The sequence below is a fragment of the Apis florea genome, unplaced genomic scaffold (genome assembly GCF_048593485.1).
Source record: "Apis florea isolate Af1SG1 unplaced genomic scaffold, ASM4859348v1 contig_3803_pilon, whole genome shotgun sequence".
NCBI classification, from domain to species: domain Eukaryota; kingdom Metazoa; phylum Arthropoda; class Insecta; order Hymenoptera; family Apidae; genus Apis; species Apis florea.
In genome coordinates, this window is record NW_028256864.1 from 1,325,029 (window position 1) to 1,346,077 (window position 21,049).

At 33.5% G+C, this 21,049-nt stretch overlaps 2 protein-coding genes across 3 annotated transcripts in view; one reads left to right on the forward strand and one right to left on the reverse strand.

Moving 5' to 3' along the window:
• LOC100868028 (uncharacterized) overlaps positions 1-21,049 on the forward strand; it is a 74,226-nt gene that overhangs the window by 36,751 nt on the left and 16,426 nt on the right. The gene's annotated exons all lie outside the window — the stretch shown is intronic.
• On the reverse strand, positions 1,085-2,193 carry LOC105736729 (chymotrypsin-like protease CTRL-1). Its single transcript, XM_086916751.1, has 4 exons — positions 2,055-2,193; positions 1,618-1,962; positions 1,321-1,550; positions 1,085-1,249 (listed from the first exon to the last, which is right to left on the reverse strand). Exons 1-4 carry the CDS (start codon positions 2,191-2,193, stop codon positions 1,085-1,087), a joined length of 879 nt encoding a protein of 292 aa, XP_086772877.1.

Genomic DNA, 21,049 nt, shown 5'->3' on the forward strand with positions numbered 1-21,049 from the left:
TGTTGGTCGAGCGAGGAAACGACCGGGGCGGATAGACGGTGAAATAATAGTAGGCAGGATTAACTTTCAATTCGGGAATTTTTCTTCAGAAGTAATGTTGTTTCCCCACGGATTCATTGACTATATACGTATGCGTGAAATTAAAGGAAATCGATAGGAAAAATGGAATATAAGAGCAAAATTTTTGTAAACTTTTTTTTTCATTTCATAAAAATTATCTGGATATTTTGGACAATCGAACTTATCCAATCGTGTAAACAATATTTTCTAAAAGTAATGGAATTTTGATAATGTTTTGTAAATGTCATCGAACCACGATCTTATTGTTGTATTTTGGAGAACAAAATTAAGATAATAATTCTCGGCTGGCTTCGTTAGAAAAGTTTGAAAAATGATATAATATTATTCCATTAAATATCATTCAAGATCCGTGTAATTTTACTTTAACAAAAAATGAAGGCTGATCTCATGTGATATTAACAAAGAATTTTCCAAATTAACGATTCTATTATTTTTCAAAATGTTTACTTGGAATATGTATCATATTAATAATTTTATCATTCATCCTTGATTCTTTTATCCCCGATTTTGTCTATTTTGTATATGCAATATTCCTAAATTTTACTATGTACATGTAATCATGCATTTATATAAGAATATGTGATAAAAAAAATTAACAAATCTCAATTATTATACAATCTTTCGATCTGATCCAGCAAAAAGATTTTTGACTTATCGGAGGAGATCGGAAAATCTTAGACCAACAGATCGTTCTTTAGGATATAATGCATTATTATCTTATTATATCTACATATATTTCATTTATCAAAAATAAGAATAGAGTTTAATTATTTACCATTGTTCACAAATAAATTGATCCCGTTTTCGATCCTTTTTATTTTATGACCAGGTAATTCAAAGATAATCGAACAATCGAAAGATTATTGCACAATCGATTTAATTATAATAGATATACGAGATACAATTATCGCCAATCGCCTCTATAGAAGTACATTTATACACGATACACGATTCCGTTACAAAACTTATAATCCTGACAATATAATATATCATAAATTATCCTTCACAAACGAATGTTGGTAACTTCTTCGATCCAATCGACGAAACTGGAGACTCTCGTGAACACTCCTGGTTTGCTGCTAGGGCAATTTCCGTCTCCGTAGCTTACGATTCCAATTTGAACAGGCTTCCTATTTTTCATCACGATCAGTGGACCACCGCTGTCGCCCTAATAACATTCAACAGTGTGGTGCAATTTCTTTTTCCAACGAAAGAAAGAAGGAAACCGTTTCCATTTACCTGACACGCGTCTTGATCGTAAGCGGCCGAAGTACACACGTGCGACTCCGTGACAGGCCAGAACATGGAGCATTCGTAATTCGAGATAATCGGTACATCGGTATACTTCAGCCTCTTCGTTCCAGTCCCAATCGGCCCGTCTTTTCCCCATCCGATCACCATCCCCGTTTTATCGGCGAATGTCTCATCCGCGTATCTGTTGCCCGCCAATTGGATAGGTCGAATGCTGTCTGGAAGAATGGGAGAATATTATTAGACGGTTCAATAAACGATTGTCCGATTCGATGATCCTCTTACTTCCGAACGGTATATTCTGCGGCATGTGCAACAACGCGATGTCGTTCACGGTTGTTCTGTAGCCGGGGTGAAGCACAGCCTGGGTCGTTAACATGGCCACCCCGGGTCCTTGATAGAAATTATACGCAATACCGGTTTTGTCACGGGTACCGAAAACCACGAGGAATTGGTAAGGGCCCGAGGCCACGCAGTGGCCCGCTGTCAAAACCCATCTTGATGAAATTATGGTTCCGCCGCACTGCGAGATTCTCCCATTGCCCCTCAATTGATGCACCACGGCCATGAATGGAAATTGATTTTGCATCGCGTATTCTCCGCCGAAGATCCTATCCTCGTCCAATTCATCTGGTTTTTTTTTTTTTTCGTGACGAATTTAAACGCATCGAGGATTAATGTTTTTTTTTTTTTTCTGTTCTTCGAACGATTAGTATACTCACGATCGTGCGACGTGTAATTGTTGGGCGAACTCCATCCGTTGGTTTGAGGGGGCAGCGCGTTCCACGGTGGAACGCAGAGAACGTTGGTGTTGAGAGCTAGAGCGACGAAGAGGAAAGACTTAATGCTTGCCAAGATCATGGTGAACTGTGTAAAATTCGCTTATTAGCTTTCCTATATATACCTGTTCTTTATCTGATTGTGTTTAGAGGAAATGTCAATGATATTTTCGTTGGAAAAATACTGAAAGTAATTAAAAAAATGTTGAAACGACTTTCCAAATCGACCCTTCGAGGCATTTAGAAACGATTTGTAGATATAGATATTACTCGTAATATTCGAGAATAATACGTTTCTGTTCATTAATAATTGAAGATTAAATTCTTCTTCGAAAATTCAAAAATATTTATTTCAAAAGTATGACGCGTGTTTTTCTTAGAAATAGTTGCATATATTTACTTTGCAGTGAAGAATATATTACCGGTCGAAAATTTACAATCGGAGTACAATATATTTCGACAAATGTATTTTAAATCGATGAGTGCAACTCTTCCCATAAATTATCATAAATTTAAATTGCATTAAGTGTATTCGATAAATTTTAATTTTCGATTTTCCCTTAATGGACACGTTCTAAATTTTTAGAAAAACATTTTCCACAACAAGGAAAGTGAAGTTTATCTGAATTCGAAGGATTCGAAAAATCAAAATTTATCAAGACAATTAATTAATTTTTCGACAACGCTTCTTCAGAAAAAGAGAGAGAGAGAGAGAGAGAGAATTTAGAATTTCGAATTTCAAATTTCAATTCCATTCTCTAATAATTTCCAAAATTTGAAGCTCGAGGAAAATTGCCAGAGATTAGCGATCGATGGAACGCAACCAGAAGCGGCCATTTTCGTGGCCAGATAAGCAAAGTGTCCCGGGGACGAGCCAGGCCTCCGCTTCGAATCCACGAGCAGATACACGGGCGAGCGGCTCGTTTGAGGACTTATCTCAGCCTCTGGTCTACTCTTCCTCCCTTGAACATGGTGCCGTTAACCCGAACCCGCCGCGGGCGATCTCCATTCATGCGTCCAATTTAGACGTCAATGATGCAAATAAAAGCATCGCGCCCCCCCCCCCCCCTTAATCGATCATCGTACAGATCCCAAACTTCAAACTGGTTCATCCTTCGCCTGCCACCGTCGTTAGGCCAACCCCATTCTCTCGGATTATTTTCGAGATTAATTCGGAGGAAAGAAAAAGTTATTATTGCTTTACATGAATGAAGATAGAAATAATAGAAAAATAGAAACTTGTGCGTATAAATGAAATAAGGATCGATTGATTTATCTTTAGAATCGTTCTTATAATGACAATTTTCAAAAACCAAAGTTATTTTCGTATTATAATACTTCAACTTGGAGAAACATGAAATTATTCGATGAAAGCTAAAAAAGAAAATTAGCCTTCAAAAGAACGATCTGTAAAGCAAAGATTTTCCATTTTCCACAACGACCACGGTGTTACTTGGCGGCAAACAATCTCATGGCAACAATCCAATCGTATGGGGACAGGGCAGAAAACAGGGGCAACACGCGGGTATCGTTGGCCGAGGCGTGGCAATTAGGAGAAAGTCGAATCGAATAATTCGTTCAAGCGGATCTTTTTTATCCATTGCGTTGGCTTCTTTCCTAAGAACTCGTTACCTAATTACCCAGCGCTTATTAGGGCTTTGTACGAAGAGGGAACATTATGGAAAAAAGCGACGTTCCTGCGCGGAACAAAGACGTCTGTTACCACGCTCGACACGCGTTTCCACGTGTTCAAATTAACATTTCACATTTGATGTGAATGGCGTTCGTTATCGTTCTCTAAAAGACTTTGAATCGATATTAAGCAAGTAATTTAAATTCGATCGAATTAATGGTGGAGTAATAATGACTGAAAGTTGTGTGGTTTTTTTCCTATTACAGATTGGAAATTGTTGATTATTAAAAAGCGATGAGGAATAATTACTGAGATGGATGACTTTCTTTTTTTTTTTGAAGTCGAATTGCGTCTATAAATAATGGGGTAAATTAAACGATATTTGGTATAATTACATTTGGATGAATTTGGATATAATAATAACGTGATCGTCTGATCGAACGAGAAATATAACAATTTTTGTAAATAAAAATATAGAAAATGGATTAATGGTGTATAAGATATATGGATTTCTATGAAAAAGCAATATATCTTTTAAATTTAAGATAGTTTTGAAGACATAGAAACAATTTTATGTAAAAACATGATTTCAATTTTATCACTTCTCATTATTTGTCTCTTAAGTCTCTTAAATTCCATTTCAATTCGTAGATTTGAATTCAACAAAAATTAATAATCTTCTTATATAATCATTAATAACATGTTTCGATTAACGTATCAGAATCTTATCTGTTTAGAAGAATAATAATACACAAGTCGATAGACTTTGCAACAAGAAGAAAAAAGAAACTTGAATAATTTTCGATTACAAATTTGAAATTGTCCTTAATTCATTCGAAAAAAAAACTTATTTCGTATCCTCCAATAACCAAGAACGAGCCGCTGTTCCAACGATCGTTCCAATTACCTCGATGGATCATCGAGCAATCCATCCCCCAAAGTTGCAAAGTTGGTTCGTAGATTTCTGCATTGTGAGAGATCTCGCTCGCCACGACGAGAGATTTGTAGAGATCTGGCCTCGCAGAAAAAAAATATATATTTTTCCTCGATGGAGGGGCTCGAACCTCAGAAGAGAAGAGATCGAAAATAAAAAAAAAAAAAAAAAAAAAATAGCCGATAGAAATAATTCGTTTCTCGAATCATTCGACTCCACCGCATTCCATGTAAATTGGACACGCGCGCCTGCAGCATGACGAGTTAGAAACGCGCTCGCTCTGTTGGAAATAAACACCTGCTAATGTCCATTAGTCAATTCTTCTTGGCTGCAGATTTTTTCGGTGTCCGGTACGTGAACGGTTTAATGATATGGAAGCGAGCGTTATACTTTTATTATACACGTGCCGAAATCGGTTCGACACACCGATCGATCGTGTTTTTCCGATTATTCACCGCCTCGAGTGGCCGATCGAGGGGCTCGTTTCTTCCATCCGTCGAAACGAAAGCGGATTAATAAAACCTACAACGCTACCGGTGTTGGTCGAAAAATGGCCGGCGGACATTTTCGAAAGAACCGATCGGATACCTACGCTTCTGATTTATCAGGAACCAAGTTTCGAATCACCGCGGGTGAAAAAGAAAAGAAACGCGATCTTTCTCGAAGGCTGGAATGGAAAAAATACTTTGCCCTACGGTATTGCGTGCGAATAATTGACGTACGAAAGGTCGCGTATATCGTTGCTTTCTCGCGGTGCGAACAACTGCAACGCAATAAGATCACCGGAGCTTTTTGTCGTCGAAAAAAACCTGGCACGAACGAATCGATTCTTCGAACTACGCGACGTGTCTCGAGAAATCTTGTTGCCACCGTGCTTCTCGAATACGTATCGATGAAACGTTGCATTGTTGGTGAAAATTGCGATGTGCTTGATACGATAGTCTCGAATACAGTTCTCTTTGTTTCACTCCTTCGTTTTACCGTAAAATTGCAGGAATCTGAAAATCCTGAGAAAAGAGGAAAAGGAATTATTTATCTATTTATTATTAATTAATTAAGACGACTTTTTTAAATTCTTTTTATCATAAATTCATTTCATTAAGGATGTTATTTTACGTTTACAAAATATTCTACTTTTAAAATAAAAATCGATGTAAAACAATTGAAAAGTAAAATATTTAAATTTTCAGCTACTCACGTGTATGAACACTATTTGCTATACACTTCTGTTATATCACTTATCAATCTTTATCATTAAATTTCCAATTTTCAAATAAATCGCTGATATTATGATTTAAAAGATAAAATTATTGAAATAGATAAATAAAGAAAACTTGGGTGTTAGTAAATTGTAATACTTACTGCACAAAGTTGAAGCTCATTTATTAAATTATAAGCAATTTGAGTTTGCGTTAGAAAAAAGATGGAGATAGCTGTGTCTCGTTTCGTTTAGATTTCAATTGCTTATAATTTAACAAATAGACCTTGACATTTTTATTGTATTAACTTTTATGTTTCTTCTTTTAGCCTTTAAAATTAACCCTCTAAAGTGTTTTACGAATTAAGATTAAGCATTTTTTTTGTTAAATTTAAAATAATAATTTCCTATACAAGGCCTCTCGTCAGCGACTTTCTTCATATTAAAATGGCTAACATAGAAACAAATGATAGCATTCGCACGGCAGCTATACGAGTCATTCGTTCGCAATAGATTGAACAAGGACAGTACCATGAAATTAGATGTTGCATATCTTACGACCGTGCATATGCATATGAGTCATTTTTGAAAGTGACACAGCTAAGTCATTTTTATGCCGATTTAAGATATTAAATGTTTTTGTGTTTTAATGTTCATACAAGTATCTATGCCTATTATTTATATTTTTCTCGATATAAGTTTTCCCAGATGATGTCAACGAATTTTCAAAATTAATTCTTTAATAAAAACTCGGAATTTATATTAATTCTGCCTGATATTTTATAAAATATCAGGTAATGTTCATATAATAATATGAACATTAGTGGAAGTAATTTAATGTATTTCATATAAAATTCATATATATATATATATTTTTATTTTTATTATTATTCATTTTCGCAATGAAACAACAGTAATCAAATTTAATGCTAAACCCGATAGAATAAAACTCATAGTGACGAAAATTTATCCACGAAAAAGTTTTTGGTACAGCTTATTAATGCCATTTCGAAATAAATGTATATTTAACATTAAAATTTCTATCGACGAGATAAATAGAATTTTGAAAAGAATTGCATTTTTCTTTCAAAGTGACTCGTTCTATCTTCAAAATAAACGAATCACAATACAAAAATTTTTCACTTTTAAAATCTTTTCATCAATTTAATAACGCTATTTATCTACCTAGCACAGATGTGCATTAAAATTCAATTCTCCAAAATTAGACACCCAATGTTCATCGATTACTTTCCTCTTCGAAATGATCTTCACCATTTTTTGAAATTTCAATAAAGTTTCGTTTTCCAAGTTGTTAAAAAAAGCGATATGCATCATGTAATATACTTGCCAATCTACGAGTAGTACGCCCTGTCATTTTAGCTGAAGTATACCCGGTCATTTGCCCGTTTTTACCACTTCCACTTGAAATAATAGATGACGTTCAATTGTGGAATACTTAATATCTGCATACTTACTTCTTTCTTTTCACCAACGTCTATCAATCTCTTCGTCCTGCCGTTATTACGTAGATAAAGACACTCGTATTCGCAAATATTAATATAATTCGTATATAATGCAATTTATCAATATATTCACATTTGCGATAATGACATTGGAAAGAAAACCTAGCTGTAGAACTTCTCTACATTTTATTCAAATTTCTATCAAACACATTTTATTTGAGCATTATTTGTAAAAATTATAATATTAATCCTTCAAAGATAGAATTGGAATTTTCTCGACATACGAATAGATGGATTTCATACAAAATACTATGAAACTTTCTTTTTTTGTTTAAAATCATGTGTTAAAATCAGGTGTTATATGGATTGGACATTTTTTCACATGTCTAGTTTATTCTACGTTATTAGATAACATACGAATAGTTATCTGTCTAACTTTGTAGTTTTATTAATATCTTTTTTTTTTTTTTTTTTTTTTTTTTTTTAGGAGAAATTGATCTTAGAATAGCATTTTCTCGCACAGTTTATTTCTGTATGCTTAGATATTTGTTATTATTAGTTTGATGAAGAAATAAAATGAAAAAAAATTTAATAATTTATGCATAACATATGCAGAAGATGATGGAATATAAAGAAATGATAAAAAGTTTATATGCAATGTATGAGAAATGATACCGAGGGATTAAATTTAAATAAAGAAAAATATAAGAATAATAAATTTTGTTTTTGTTTTTGTTTTAAAAGAAATCTATGAGATAAATGGAAAAAGTCAAAGTTTAGAAAATTTTCATAAATATTACACGAATATTTCATTAATATTGTAAAAACTTTTTAATTATTATGAATTAAAAAAAAAACTTGGAAAGGAAAAATTCGAATAATAATATCAGATAGTGTAATTTTTGGAAAATTATAAAGCTGCTTTCGAATAAGCAGTTCTGATTGATATTCAAAATAATACAATCACAATTTTTTTATTAGCCACGTGTATACAAGTGTACAAGTAGTAGAAATTTTTTATCAAAGTTTCTTTAGATTTTTCCTTATTCTTAGTATCCGAATGATCCGATTTTTATTATTAAATTTCAAATATCTCATATTAATATATCAATCATTTTATCATTTTATTTTTCTTCATTCAGAATTATCATTAATATTCTGAAACTGTAATTATTATATAATACAATAAATACTTATCTCTCTCCAAAATAAATTTCATTGAAATTATACAATGTTTCTTATATTGATCAGATATTAATAGATCTCACTATCTACTTTCTTTCACATTTCTACCATCTTCATGCATGAATCAATTTTAAAATTACTTGTTTCAACAATTTATCAAAGCGCCACAATAACCACGGATAATTCTAGCCAATTTTTGCGCAAAAAAAATTTTAAATAAACTCATTACCTAAACTTCATTTACCAAAAATTTTAACTCAGTTACCAAAACCATTCATCCCCCTTTGAAAAACTTCCAAAGAATTAGCTTTAAAAATTCGATCAGCCACACCTGTATCCTTCCTAATTTTCTGACAAGACTCATTTCAAACCGTTATATCGATTCCTTTGTAAACATCTGCGCGATTGGTCGCGGCCGATTCTCACGAGCGAGCGAGCGGGCCGAGCGGTTAGGGAAAGCATCGATGAAAGCGCGTCCGGCATTAGCTACGCGTACAGGTGGCGACGTTTGACACGATGCACCGGCACGTTCCCTTTCGCGATTATCCTGATCGATCGTCCAAGAGATGCTTCCAATTACGCGGCCCGTTGCGCCACGATCGTCGACAGGATCGTTTCGCGTGGATTTTCCAGCAAGCCGACCTTTGGAACGAATCGTATGGGGGGCTCGTTTCGCGGATCGACGTATAATATCATCAGGTGGAGCGACGCGCTTGACTTCGCGAGGCTATCCGCGTGGAATTGATCGATCGATCTCTCCAATTACGCTTAATGCCGATTGGGACGGTTGTGAAACCGGAGTGAGCGGTGTGTCCAACGTTGTTGATACGTTGCTTTGGAAATTATATATAGTTTTTTGGCAGATTGTTATCGGGATTGTTGTTGTTGTCTATTGTGAAATTGAACTGCGATCGATTTCACGGGTGTTAATGATTTAACATGTAATTTATTTAGTGATTATATTGTATAGAAATTGTATATAAAATACTTTTGTATAAAATTATTGTTTTGACTTAACTGAGAGTGAGAATGAAAAATGTGTTAAAAGTATATTTTATTTTATAATGGAAGTTTATATGAGTCGATAAATCTTTCGTTTCAATTTTTGACCAATCTTTGAAGTATTCTCGACTTGTCAAGAAATATCGAGGAAATAATTATTTTGTTGTTGATAACAAGTAATGAAAAATACGTCTTATTACACTTTATTAAATTTATTTTGTAGATTAGACTCTTCATTATCCAAATTAATTAGGAATTTAAGGAATTTTGAAGGAACTCAAACTTTGGTTAGATCGATTTTCCATTTTGAAAATTTATATATCATTATGATTAATTTATAACAAAATTGGAATAACAATTTTTTCTCCACCAATTTGTACGTAAATTTTTTAACGTACAAAATTAAATATAATTCCATCTAAAGTTCTTTCAGTTTTCTTCGAATATATTTTTAAATGAGAAGATATATTTTCAATGTTTTCCTCCGCTATTTCTCGATCACGTAACATCTTGATATTCTATACAGTATCGCAATAAATGTTTCGAAATATGTTTCATTCTGTTCATTGATTTCTTCAATTTCATGGAATGAAATTTTCTCCATTCGATTACGTTTTTGCCTATCAAAGATAGCAATTGCAATTGAGATAATAGAATATTCGTATATCGGAATATAATTGGAAATTTCAGAAATTGTAGTGGATAATAATTTTAGAATTTGAAATTACAATTAAATATAACTCGAATAATGTTTCATCAATTTTATAAAATTTATAAAAATTGTTGGAGACATTATTAAAATTTTCAAAAGATTATATAGAACAAGCAATTTATAAAAAATTGTTAACATGGAAATATATATAAAATATTTAATTGCTTGTTAATATTTCCTTAGTGTATTTGAAATGATTACATTTAAAATACCGTTAATTTAACGTCGTTACCTTTTAATTTAATTGTAATAATTTTTAATTCTTTTTCCTCAATCATGAACAAAAGATATTCACTCAAACTTTGTTAATATGATTTTCACTAAAGATATAACATTTATATATATATATATCCTGTTAACTATTCATCACTTTCCATGCAACTTAATAGACATGTATTTATGGAAATTATTTAAACAGTCGATTATCATTTGATCATCAATACGATACGAATTCAATGTGTCTTGAATTTTATTCTTATCTATAAAAAAAAGGATATAAAAAATAAGTAACACGTAATTCGGAAACAAAATGAAATTTTCTATAGAAAATGATAATAAATCGAATCGATTTACGAACGGATTCTTACAAAAATAAAATATTAAAACAAATAATCCGAGAGAAATTTTATAATATCCATATTTTTTTTTTCAAGACATCTAAAAGTTAAATACTATTATATATTCACGTGTAAAAATTTAATTTCGTGACGTATTCGTCAATTCAATTCCCTCGAATACCCGAATGAGTTTCTCATTTCAATTAGTTCGGATAATATTAGTTCCACGCTATATTCATCCAATACTTATGATTATCCCCGACAATTGACGCCGATTGAATAGGAATTAATAAGCGGATTAATGTGTTTCGAATTAAGGTAATTAATTGCATATTAGTCGGTGGCTCGTTTCAATCAAGAGAATTTCGAACACGAGAGCATAACAGATTTATCCTCTGTTTCCAACGCTGCTATTATTCTTCTTACTTCTCACGCGACGCCATAAATCACGCGTCGCATTGACGATTTAATATCGTGGTCGAGTGTATCTAATAATTCTTTGCGACACCGCCACCTACGACCAGATCGATATCGGCGATAACCACTATGTAAAACCGCCATGAATTTTACAAACCCGCGCCGCTTAATTACAACCCGCGACAACATCGCGCCATTTGTAAATGGCGGCCATTTGTAATTCCATTTTGCCCTCCGCATCTAAAGGATCTAATTAAATGATATTTATTAAGAAAACACCGATCTTGATATCGTAAAGGATTAGATGTGTTTGCAGAGAAAGGTGTTGCACCCTTCTCAAACGCCAATTGAAAGAATAAACGCATTAGGAACGAATTCGTTTAACACTTCGTTGACACAGCTGCCTTTCCTACAGTTGACAGCCTTCCTCGAGCAAATCCGTGTAAGAAAGTGTAAGGAAATCGTGGCACAAATGTGTCTCTTCTAATCTGGAGGAGCTTGGTGGCGAGGATCTATTTGTATTACAATTTTGAAATTAAAAAAAAAAATATTAAATGAAATAAAACGGTAAATTATATTTTTTTCGTTCAATGTAACTATATTCGTTTATTCTTATTTTATTAATCAGACAAGTTAAGATTGTGACTATCGATATCGTTATCCGTAATACGATATATCGATAGCGTCATTAAAATTATCACAGATGATAGAATAATTGAAATTCCTATTTCTTCTTTTTTTAAATTATTAGAGATATTATTAACGAGTAATCTGTAAACGATATTTCATCGAGTTTCCATATATTCAAAATAACGTATTTAGTTTTGTAAAGCAAACTTACAACAAATAACGTTTCTATTTACGAATCTTATATATCAAGAATTATTAATAAAACATCCATAATTGATGAGTGATGATTTTGAAACAAGGTCTTGTTACATTCTTATTGCGCAAAATCATAATTATACTTATTGCACAAAAATATTTTTTGTCGACATCTGTCTTTAGCTTGCATCATGTATGATGAAATAAAATTGTTTCTTTTCTTCTTTTTCTTTTTTTTTTCTTTTTTTTTAATACGTTCGAGATATCAAAAAACAGTGAACTGATTCTTAATGGTCGAGCCTTTGTTGAAGTGGAAAAAGCATCGTTCGCTCGTTCGACTAGGCTTCGACGAATTTATACATAATATACACGAGATGGTTGTTAATTAGGCTTAGTCGATTTTCGTGCACCGGCGATCGTTGCCTTATAGAGTTACAGCGGTTAAAATAAATGGAGGATCAGAGGAGGGTAAAGCAGGCAGCTTGAGAACGAGTGAATCTTGATTTTCCACCTTTCTTCCGCTATTTATCCTTTCTCCTTTGACTTTATGATTTCTCTTTATTACCAGCTTGAGAGTAACTTTGCTTCATTTGGAATTATGCTTTGCAATTTTGTTCTCGTAATAGGATAAAGGAGAACGAGAAATATGAATTATTAACAATAATTCTTATTTATACGTGATAGCTTAAGTAAAATGAAATTTATAATGACTTTTTGCAATAATGATCATCTTTCGCTTTTGCCGCAAAAAGGAAAAGCTTGGATTACTAATATTTGGATTAAAAATAATAATTTTTAAATGTATGTTAACCCTCGAGTTTGCCATTTGTGGAAAAATTAATCGCTTCGTGACTTTTATTCTTCTCATCCTTTAATGTGAAATAATAATACGTCATAAATAACATTTGATATATAATTTCCAATGTATTTGATATGAATCTGAAGGAGACTGTCCTCTCTTCGTTACGAGATAAAAATAAAACTGATAGGATCGAGTATAATGGAATTTTCAAAAAATATACGGGTAATTTTGAGTCATTGTGTCAATTCGACTTGTTTAAGTGCTAAAAATTTGAAGAAGGAAGAAAAAAGAAGAAAAGAAAGAAAATTAAAAGAAACCACTTAATTTGAATTGCGATTGTAACATTATATTTAACATTTATATGTCAAAATATGTTAAAATTATTTTCTTAAGATAAACTTATACGCATTACTTACATTTAAATTTCTAAAGTGTCTAATTTAGTCTCAATTTAAAAAAAAAAAAAAATCTCTTAAATTTTACAATGTTTAGATACAATATATATTATACATATTTATATTTACAAATGAAATAAAATTAATCGGTATCCAATTATTCTCACAATTAATTAACAATTAATTCGGTGTAATTAATTCGAAAAAGATGTGGATCTTCGAACGAGGCGGAGAAGAGAAATTATTAAGAAGATCGAAAAGATCGGCCGTTTCTATTATCTTGTTTTCCTTCCCGCCAACGAACCGTGTCCAACGATCTCGAATAGAATCGGATCAATCGGAGGAACTTCGTTCCGCAGACATTTCACGTTTTGTGATTCCGTTCTCGTTATTGTCCCCCTTTTTACCGTTTTCTTTTTGCCGCCTGTCGGCAGACGACGTGGAAAAAGTATAAAACAGCGAACGAAGAAACGTGGACGCTTAAGCGGCCACGAAGAACCGAAAGAAGAAAGAATAATCGTATTGTCCCTTAACAAAAGTGATTCTGACGAAACACTCTCCGCAACTTTCCCTCTCTCTCGTAATTAATTGCCCGGTGTGTAACTAATCGCAGATGTCGTTGCCACGATCAATCACTCATTAGAATGGTAATTAACAATAACATCGTCGATTAATCATCGGACTATTTATCGATAATTTTATCCCAGCACAATAAGCACACCGAGATTAAAAGGCGGTGTTATCCGAGTGGTTTGCAAATTTATAATCGATCGATCTCTGATGATGAATTTCATTTCCCGCCTTTTTTCTTGGTCTCATCGTTCGTAACTAACTAAGCGAAAGCAATTTTTATCTGACGATTTAACAATTAATAGCGCGAATACTTATTATTATTATTATTATTATTATTATTATTATCGACAGGTTGTGGAGATGTTGTTGAATAAAATCGAACTGCTATCGATAATCGTGGTTAGCAGTAGGTTTGTCGAATGGATTACATCTCTTCGAAATGTAATCTTTGATACGCCTTTCACCGCCACTCCCGAACGCTGTTGTATCGCGGTATCGATTGATTCGTGGAGAAAAAGTATTGGAAAGAAGGTCGAAAGTCTTTTCCCAGATTTTAAGATGTATGAAAATTTGAAAATTAAATTATATTTTGGAAAATAAGTTTCAAGTAACAATTCCATTTTCAAGAAATTTTAAAAATTATAAAAAATGTACTGTATAAATTCATGGTAAGAAAAATATATATAATTTTCTCCGGATATTAAAAAATAATATTATTTTATATTGCATATAACAATAATGAAGTATGATATGTACCGATCGAACGATACACTTGTGCATGATTTTATAATCCATCTCGTAAATCGTAAATCCTTTTTCCTCGAATATTTCAAAGTGACAAGCCACATCTTCAATATCACTTTCAATGCACCCCTGTCAATCCACTTTATTCTAATCTAACCGTTTCAATTATTGGAATATAAAATGTTAACATCCCTTTCTACATTACAATTTTTATTATTAAACTGAAGCCACAAAAACTTTATATATTTTTTCGAACAAACAACAACGGACAATTGATCCGACAGAATGTTATCGATCGATGTTATTTCAATCGTAACACGCGATAAAAAAACACGAGAAATATTTAAAAACTAGAATTTATATATTTTTTTTTGAATAACAAAGATTCATATTTATAGAATACGATTTATCGAATCGAAATATTAAAAATCGATGTTCACGAAACCCTGTCAATCGCATAAATGGCGTCAAGCTCGATCGCATAGGGAATCCGGTTCGTCTCGACGAACCTCTAAAAGTCCTCTGTTGAAAAGATCGCAAGATCGATACACCAATCCGACTAGCGAGCTCGTAACTTGGCGGAATCGATCTGGTTTTTCGTGGCTGCGGCCACGCTAATGCGACTTTCAACCGCTGTCGTAACTATTATCGACGATGTTCCCTCTCGCGTCGCGGAGAGCTTATTATATTGCCGGTCGCGAGCCGTGTCGGCCGATCGTTTCACGGTGATTGGTCGCCGGATTCGTCGCGGTTGCGGCGTCTTCTCGCAAAGAACCATTAAAATCGACAATCGCCGACCGCTCTTTCTTCCTTAACGGCGATTCTCCTCGCGACTTTCCCTCTATTTTCATCCTCCGCGAAAGAAGGGGGCGAAGGCGCGAGTCCGGTTCTCGAGTCGCTTATATATAGTCGACTTAATCGTTTCGATTTAACGAAGTTTCGAGAAATATAGGGATAGATCGATAGTTGGGCATTTACGCGTTAATGAGGGCGAGAGAGAGAGAGAGAGAAGCTTGTTAATTACGCCGACCGCGAGGCTAATTTGCCGAGTTCGATCGCGCTTTTAATTCGTCATTCCATTAGGCAAACACCCGTTTCCAGCGTGGCTATGTTATAAATGATAATTATACGTCTGTCAGCCGAGTACCTTTTTTTTTACATTTTTTCCCCTTTCCATTTCCTTTTTCTTTTCCTTTTTTTTTTTTTTTTCGTTTTTATCGTTTTTTTTTTCGCGCGATCTCTCGCTTCGCTCGTGAATGATAATCGCGATAAGTTTTATATTTAACAGGTTTTATATTAACATTCCTTGTAAAATTATCAACGATTATCGATAGAATCTTGTATCTTTGAACTTTGCCATTCTCCCTTTGGCAAAAATTCCTCACTTTCTTTTCAATTAATAATGTTTTTCTTCAATTTCAATTTATTCGATAGGCAGAAAAATGTTATTGGCATAAAATATATTATGCTTAATATAAGTAAGAATAATTATGATTGAAAATTAAGATGGAAAAATTTAAAAATAATCGTAAAGTTTTTATAATGATTTTAAGGCGCGGATATTAGAAAAAAAAAAAAAAAAAAAAAAAAGAAAAGAAAAGAAAAGAAAAAATTTAAAACACAGATCGGAGATCATAAATATCAAGAAGAAATTTCGTACGAAAATGTGCGAAATAATGTAAAAGCATAAAGGAGAATATCAAATTTGTAGTAAAAACTTGTGGGATTGTAAAAATTTTAAATTAAATTTTACCAAAATATCAAATCACTGATATATAATATAAATTTAAATTTCCAAATATTTTTGAAATTTGCAGCACATCATAAAGTGACTTTTAGAAAAAGTCATTTAACTGTTTGTCCATATTTTCAGTCATCTTTGAAAGCTTGAACATTTTTATTTAACAATAAATACACAATAAATTCAAAGTGAAGAAATAATCAATACCCATGATTATTTAAAATACCTTTATTTATTATTTATTATTATTTATATAGCCTTCATCACCGATGTCACCGTTGTCGTATTTCAAATTGTCATTCCTTGAAAATGATGTCTCATAGCCTACCCAAATGATAAACATATACGTATGTATATGTATGTAAAGATGGGGGTAAAGCAGTTGATTTATAGCATCGATAGAAAAACCAAGGTGGTTATTATTATATATACGAGAGAAGTGTATCGACAAACACTTAATGATAAAGCTACTCAAAAGGGTGGAGTGTATCGACGTGTATAGGGTACAACAATCGAAGTATTAATTTTCTAGATCGATTGTTGCGTGTAATTAATATATCAATCTAGAAAAGGCAATTATCTATCTGCACACTGCAGGTCGTCGTTTGTCGAAAACGCCGCTCTATCATTTGTCTAGTCGATATCCACCGCCCTTTGCTACGCGTCACGCCACTTTCCGCCCTTTCAGTTATTCTCCCGATCACCAGTTGCCCTACAATCCCCCTGTCGGTTAGCTGCAACGTGTTAGAAAACACCAAATCAAAAATAATAAAACGAATTACACGACTGTTTTCGACCCTAAATAAAGTGATAATTCACGCTGCTTGAATCAATCGTTCGATTTCGATCGTCACGGCGATATTATTCCTCCTTCGAAATGGAAACGCTGTTTTTTTAACCACTTTGAAAGGAAAAGAAAGGATAAAAAAAAAAAAAAATATTGGAAGCACTCGTTAACCGTCATCGATTATTTAATGAAAGATAATACAAGTGTATAAAAAATTAAAAAAACGTGTTAATCGTTCGCTCTACAATTGGAGATTATTATTTTTCTAGGGAAATATTTAGTAAAATTATTATTTCGATATTCGATTCGTTCTTATATTCTTAAAAACTTTATAACAATATTTTTAACGAAGCATTTACGAGCATATATTTTTAGCATAAAATTCTTTTTATGATTCGTAACAAATGTATATATTTATTTTACACATTGTTTTATGACAACAGAGAAATTTAGAAAGAAAGTTTAATTTATAAGTCCGCTCTGCTATTTTTTAAATAAATAAATCAAATTTTATCAAATCTATACAAAATTGTACGAAAAATTAAATTGAATCGTTAAATATTTTTAACATTAATTGAATCATGAAAATTTCGACCACCACGAAGATACACCATTCGAGAAAAGAAACGTAATCATCCGGTTACGTATTGGCCTCGAAACGAAGGAGCGAGCTCCAGGAAGCTGGGTTTCTCGAGAAGCCTCGACGAGCGCTGATTTATACGAGGGCCATCCTGACGAGGAGCACACGTTCGTAGAACCGGTGGAGCGCAACCCTGACGACAGATATTGTTTTCCAAGAAGAGGCATCGGTCCACCATCGTGTTACTCAATACCGTCGAAACCTTCGGTTGAATATTGCACCCTGGGGAATCGCGATGACCAGTTTCCGGGGTCGAGAACGAGACCACCCCCTCTGAAAACCGCGCTGTCTTCGACCGCTGAGAGATCCGGAAATCGTTCATCCGCTCATCGATGATGGTGGATCGTTTTCGCTCGTGGTATTTAATTAACTATAAACCGAGATGACTTAGTCGAGACGATATTCGTGGACAAGATGGAAATGAAGGATTAATCTTTAAAAGTTTGCACGTTTGAATAGCAATAAATTTGTTGAGAGGAAATTATTGAAAAGAGGAAAAAAGCAAAATCTTTTAGATACAATATATATGTACTGTTGGAATAATAATGGATTTTAAGTAAGTGCAGAAACAAATTGTTTTATCATAACTGTGTCTATATATTTAATTTTGAAATCATTTTGAACTTATTTTTTTTTATATAATAACTAATTTGCATTTAATTTACATTTGTATGTTAAAACCGAACATTTTATGTAATAAGATTTACATTTCACGCGAAATATAAAAGAAAAAGGAGGAATAATCTTCTATGAAATAAGAGCCTTCCTTATTTTACTCTAGTTTATTTTATAAATAAATAAATCTCTTAAGAAATAAAATATTTTAAAAATGTTAAATATAACTTTTTAAAAAAAATTGTTTCAAGGTATTTGTATAGCGAATGAATGATAAAAATTCGTAGCTTTACAATACATGTAAGATTTACGATATATAAGTTAATCAATATCTTTCAAGTAGAAGTTCTTCATATCATAGACAGAACTTATTTCACACCTCGATATTTTTTACATTTTTCGAATTCCAATTAAAAATATGTAGATTTCAACAGTTCTAATCTCGATCTTACGTGTTAACACATTATTAACGTCGCTTCTATTTTACTTTCGCGATATTTTCAGCCCACAGCCTACTACTGGTTCAACGATATCGCGATATTTCCGCTGTATGAATACACACACAAGTTTACAACTTTCATGGATATCTCGGCATCTTTTCTTTTTCTATTCAAAAAAAAAAAAAAAAATGTCACGAAGAGAGGAATATTCGATGAAAATACAAGTTTTTCACCTACTCTCACCGAAACGATCATTCTCTCATACGTAGATACGATACAACCACTCATATTATGAAAAATTTCTCCTTATTTAGATCGATTAGATACACCTTCGATTCACCTCTTCCACCAAACTTCACTTTCCTACCAGCCCCCTTGATTTAATTCAACAGAAGGAAAATAAAAGGAAGGAAGGAAGCGGGCCACGATCCGCTTCGATCCATCCCAAACGTTAAGCATCGTTTAACGCGAGCACATTGGAGCTCCGTAGATGGTCACGTGGTACATTGTCGCGGGAGAGTCCTCTTGGGAACGTTGACTCATTTGCCGAGCGTACGAATATGCGCGCGCGAACGAGCGGCAGGGGAGGGGAGAAGAAGAAGAAGAAGAAGAAGAAAAAAATGGTTAGTGGCTTCTAATTGCAGAAGTGACGACGCCGTAACTAATGACCGGGAGACGACGTCCTGTCAGTATATCCGCGACGAGACGAGCGGCCCTCGACGAGGTGCGGACGAGCGCGCATTTTAAACACGCGAATGGAAACGGTGGTGCGGCCACCTCTTACTTCATTCTGCTTCCGGCGATCCCGCGTGTGTTTACCGTTCCGTGGAAATCGTTCGCCCCGATCGTTCCCTCTCTTTGCGTAAACGAGGTAGTTCTCCTCGCTTTTTACGGGATATTTACCGCACCGTGCACGAACCGAGCTGATATAGCATTTGTTCGTTACGTTTAATTACTGTTAAGCGGGGATTAAGGGTCTTATTTATCTGGGGATTTTTTAAAAAGTAACGTTTAGGTTATTCGTTTCGATGAGATTTTCATCGATTTTAAGTTCATTTTCAACGGGTTCGTTGCTTGTCGTAGAGGAAAATACGCGGCTCTGACGAAGTGTCTCTTCCGATGTGCGAACGTGTATATTGAAACGAATGGATGTTTCTTTAAGGAGTCAAAGTTAAGTTAGGAGAATGGTGAACTCCTCTCCATCATTCTATCATTATTCGCGATTCTATATACTTTTATGGGCGTATTTATTCTGACAGTTGTTATTCTAACCATTATTGACAACAATAAATTTATTTTGCGAACCATTCAGTCCACGAACTCCAGTAAACGCTACAATAAATACGCGAGGGATGAATTAATAAATTATTGAGAACGATAAATTGCCCTTAAGGCGTAATAACGAAGAAATCTTGGTGATAATTACGCTAATCAGCGGCACGTGAATCTGTCTTTCGACGATGTGAAAGACGGTAAAAGCGGACAAAAGAGGCGCCGGAAATAGAAACGTTGATGGAGAGGGTGAACGCGAGGATGGAGCAAGATGGAAATCTGAGAAAGAAGTCGGTTTTAATAAGATAGCAACGCGGTCAAACAGCTCTTGAAACGCCTGTTATTTCAAGAGACGAGAAAGAGATGTCTTGTCGGCAACGTTACATTCTTGCTTGCTGCGCGACACGTTCGAGGAATCATGTTCTCGCGACGCGACCCTCTCAAAACATTGGATCCCTGGTTGAACAGAAGTTTCCATTGCATACTTGTTACTCATTCATGGATTTGGTCGATTTTACGCTATTCCTCGTGGTAAATAAAAGCATCATTCTCGGCCGAGTCGTGATCCGTTCGTTCGAAATTAATTAGCAATTAACAAGTAATTGTTTTAGTTCTTGGATTTTCGCTCCAGATATTTTAATTTAAACGTTGAATTAGTGGGAAAGTATACAAACAACGTGAAAGTATAAAAGTAAATCAATTTATATATTTATCCAATTTTAAAATTACATTACTTAAATTATTTGCTTTCTGTAAATACTGTAAAATTATTATGTTGTCTGTGACTATTAAGTAAATTTTTTATTTATTTATGCATATATATTTTAAATTTACATAACTTTTAAAATGAAATTTTTACGAAATGAATTTTTTTACTACGAATTTATTTATACCATTTGATATTTAATATTCAATATTTGCATTTCCCTCCCCTCCCCCCCCCCGCTCAAGAAAATGCTTCGATATTCAAACAATTCCAAAATTCATTATCAAAAATTTCTCA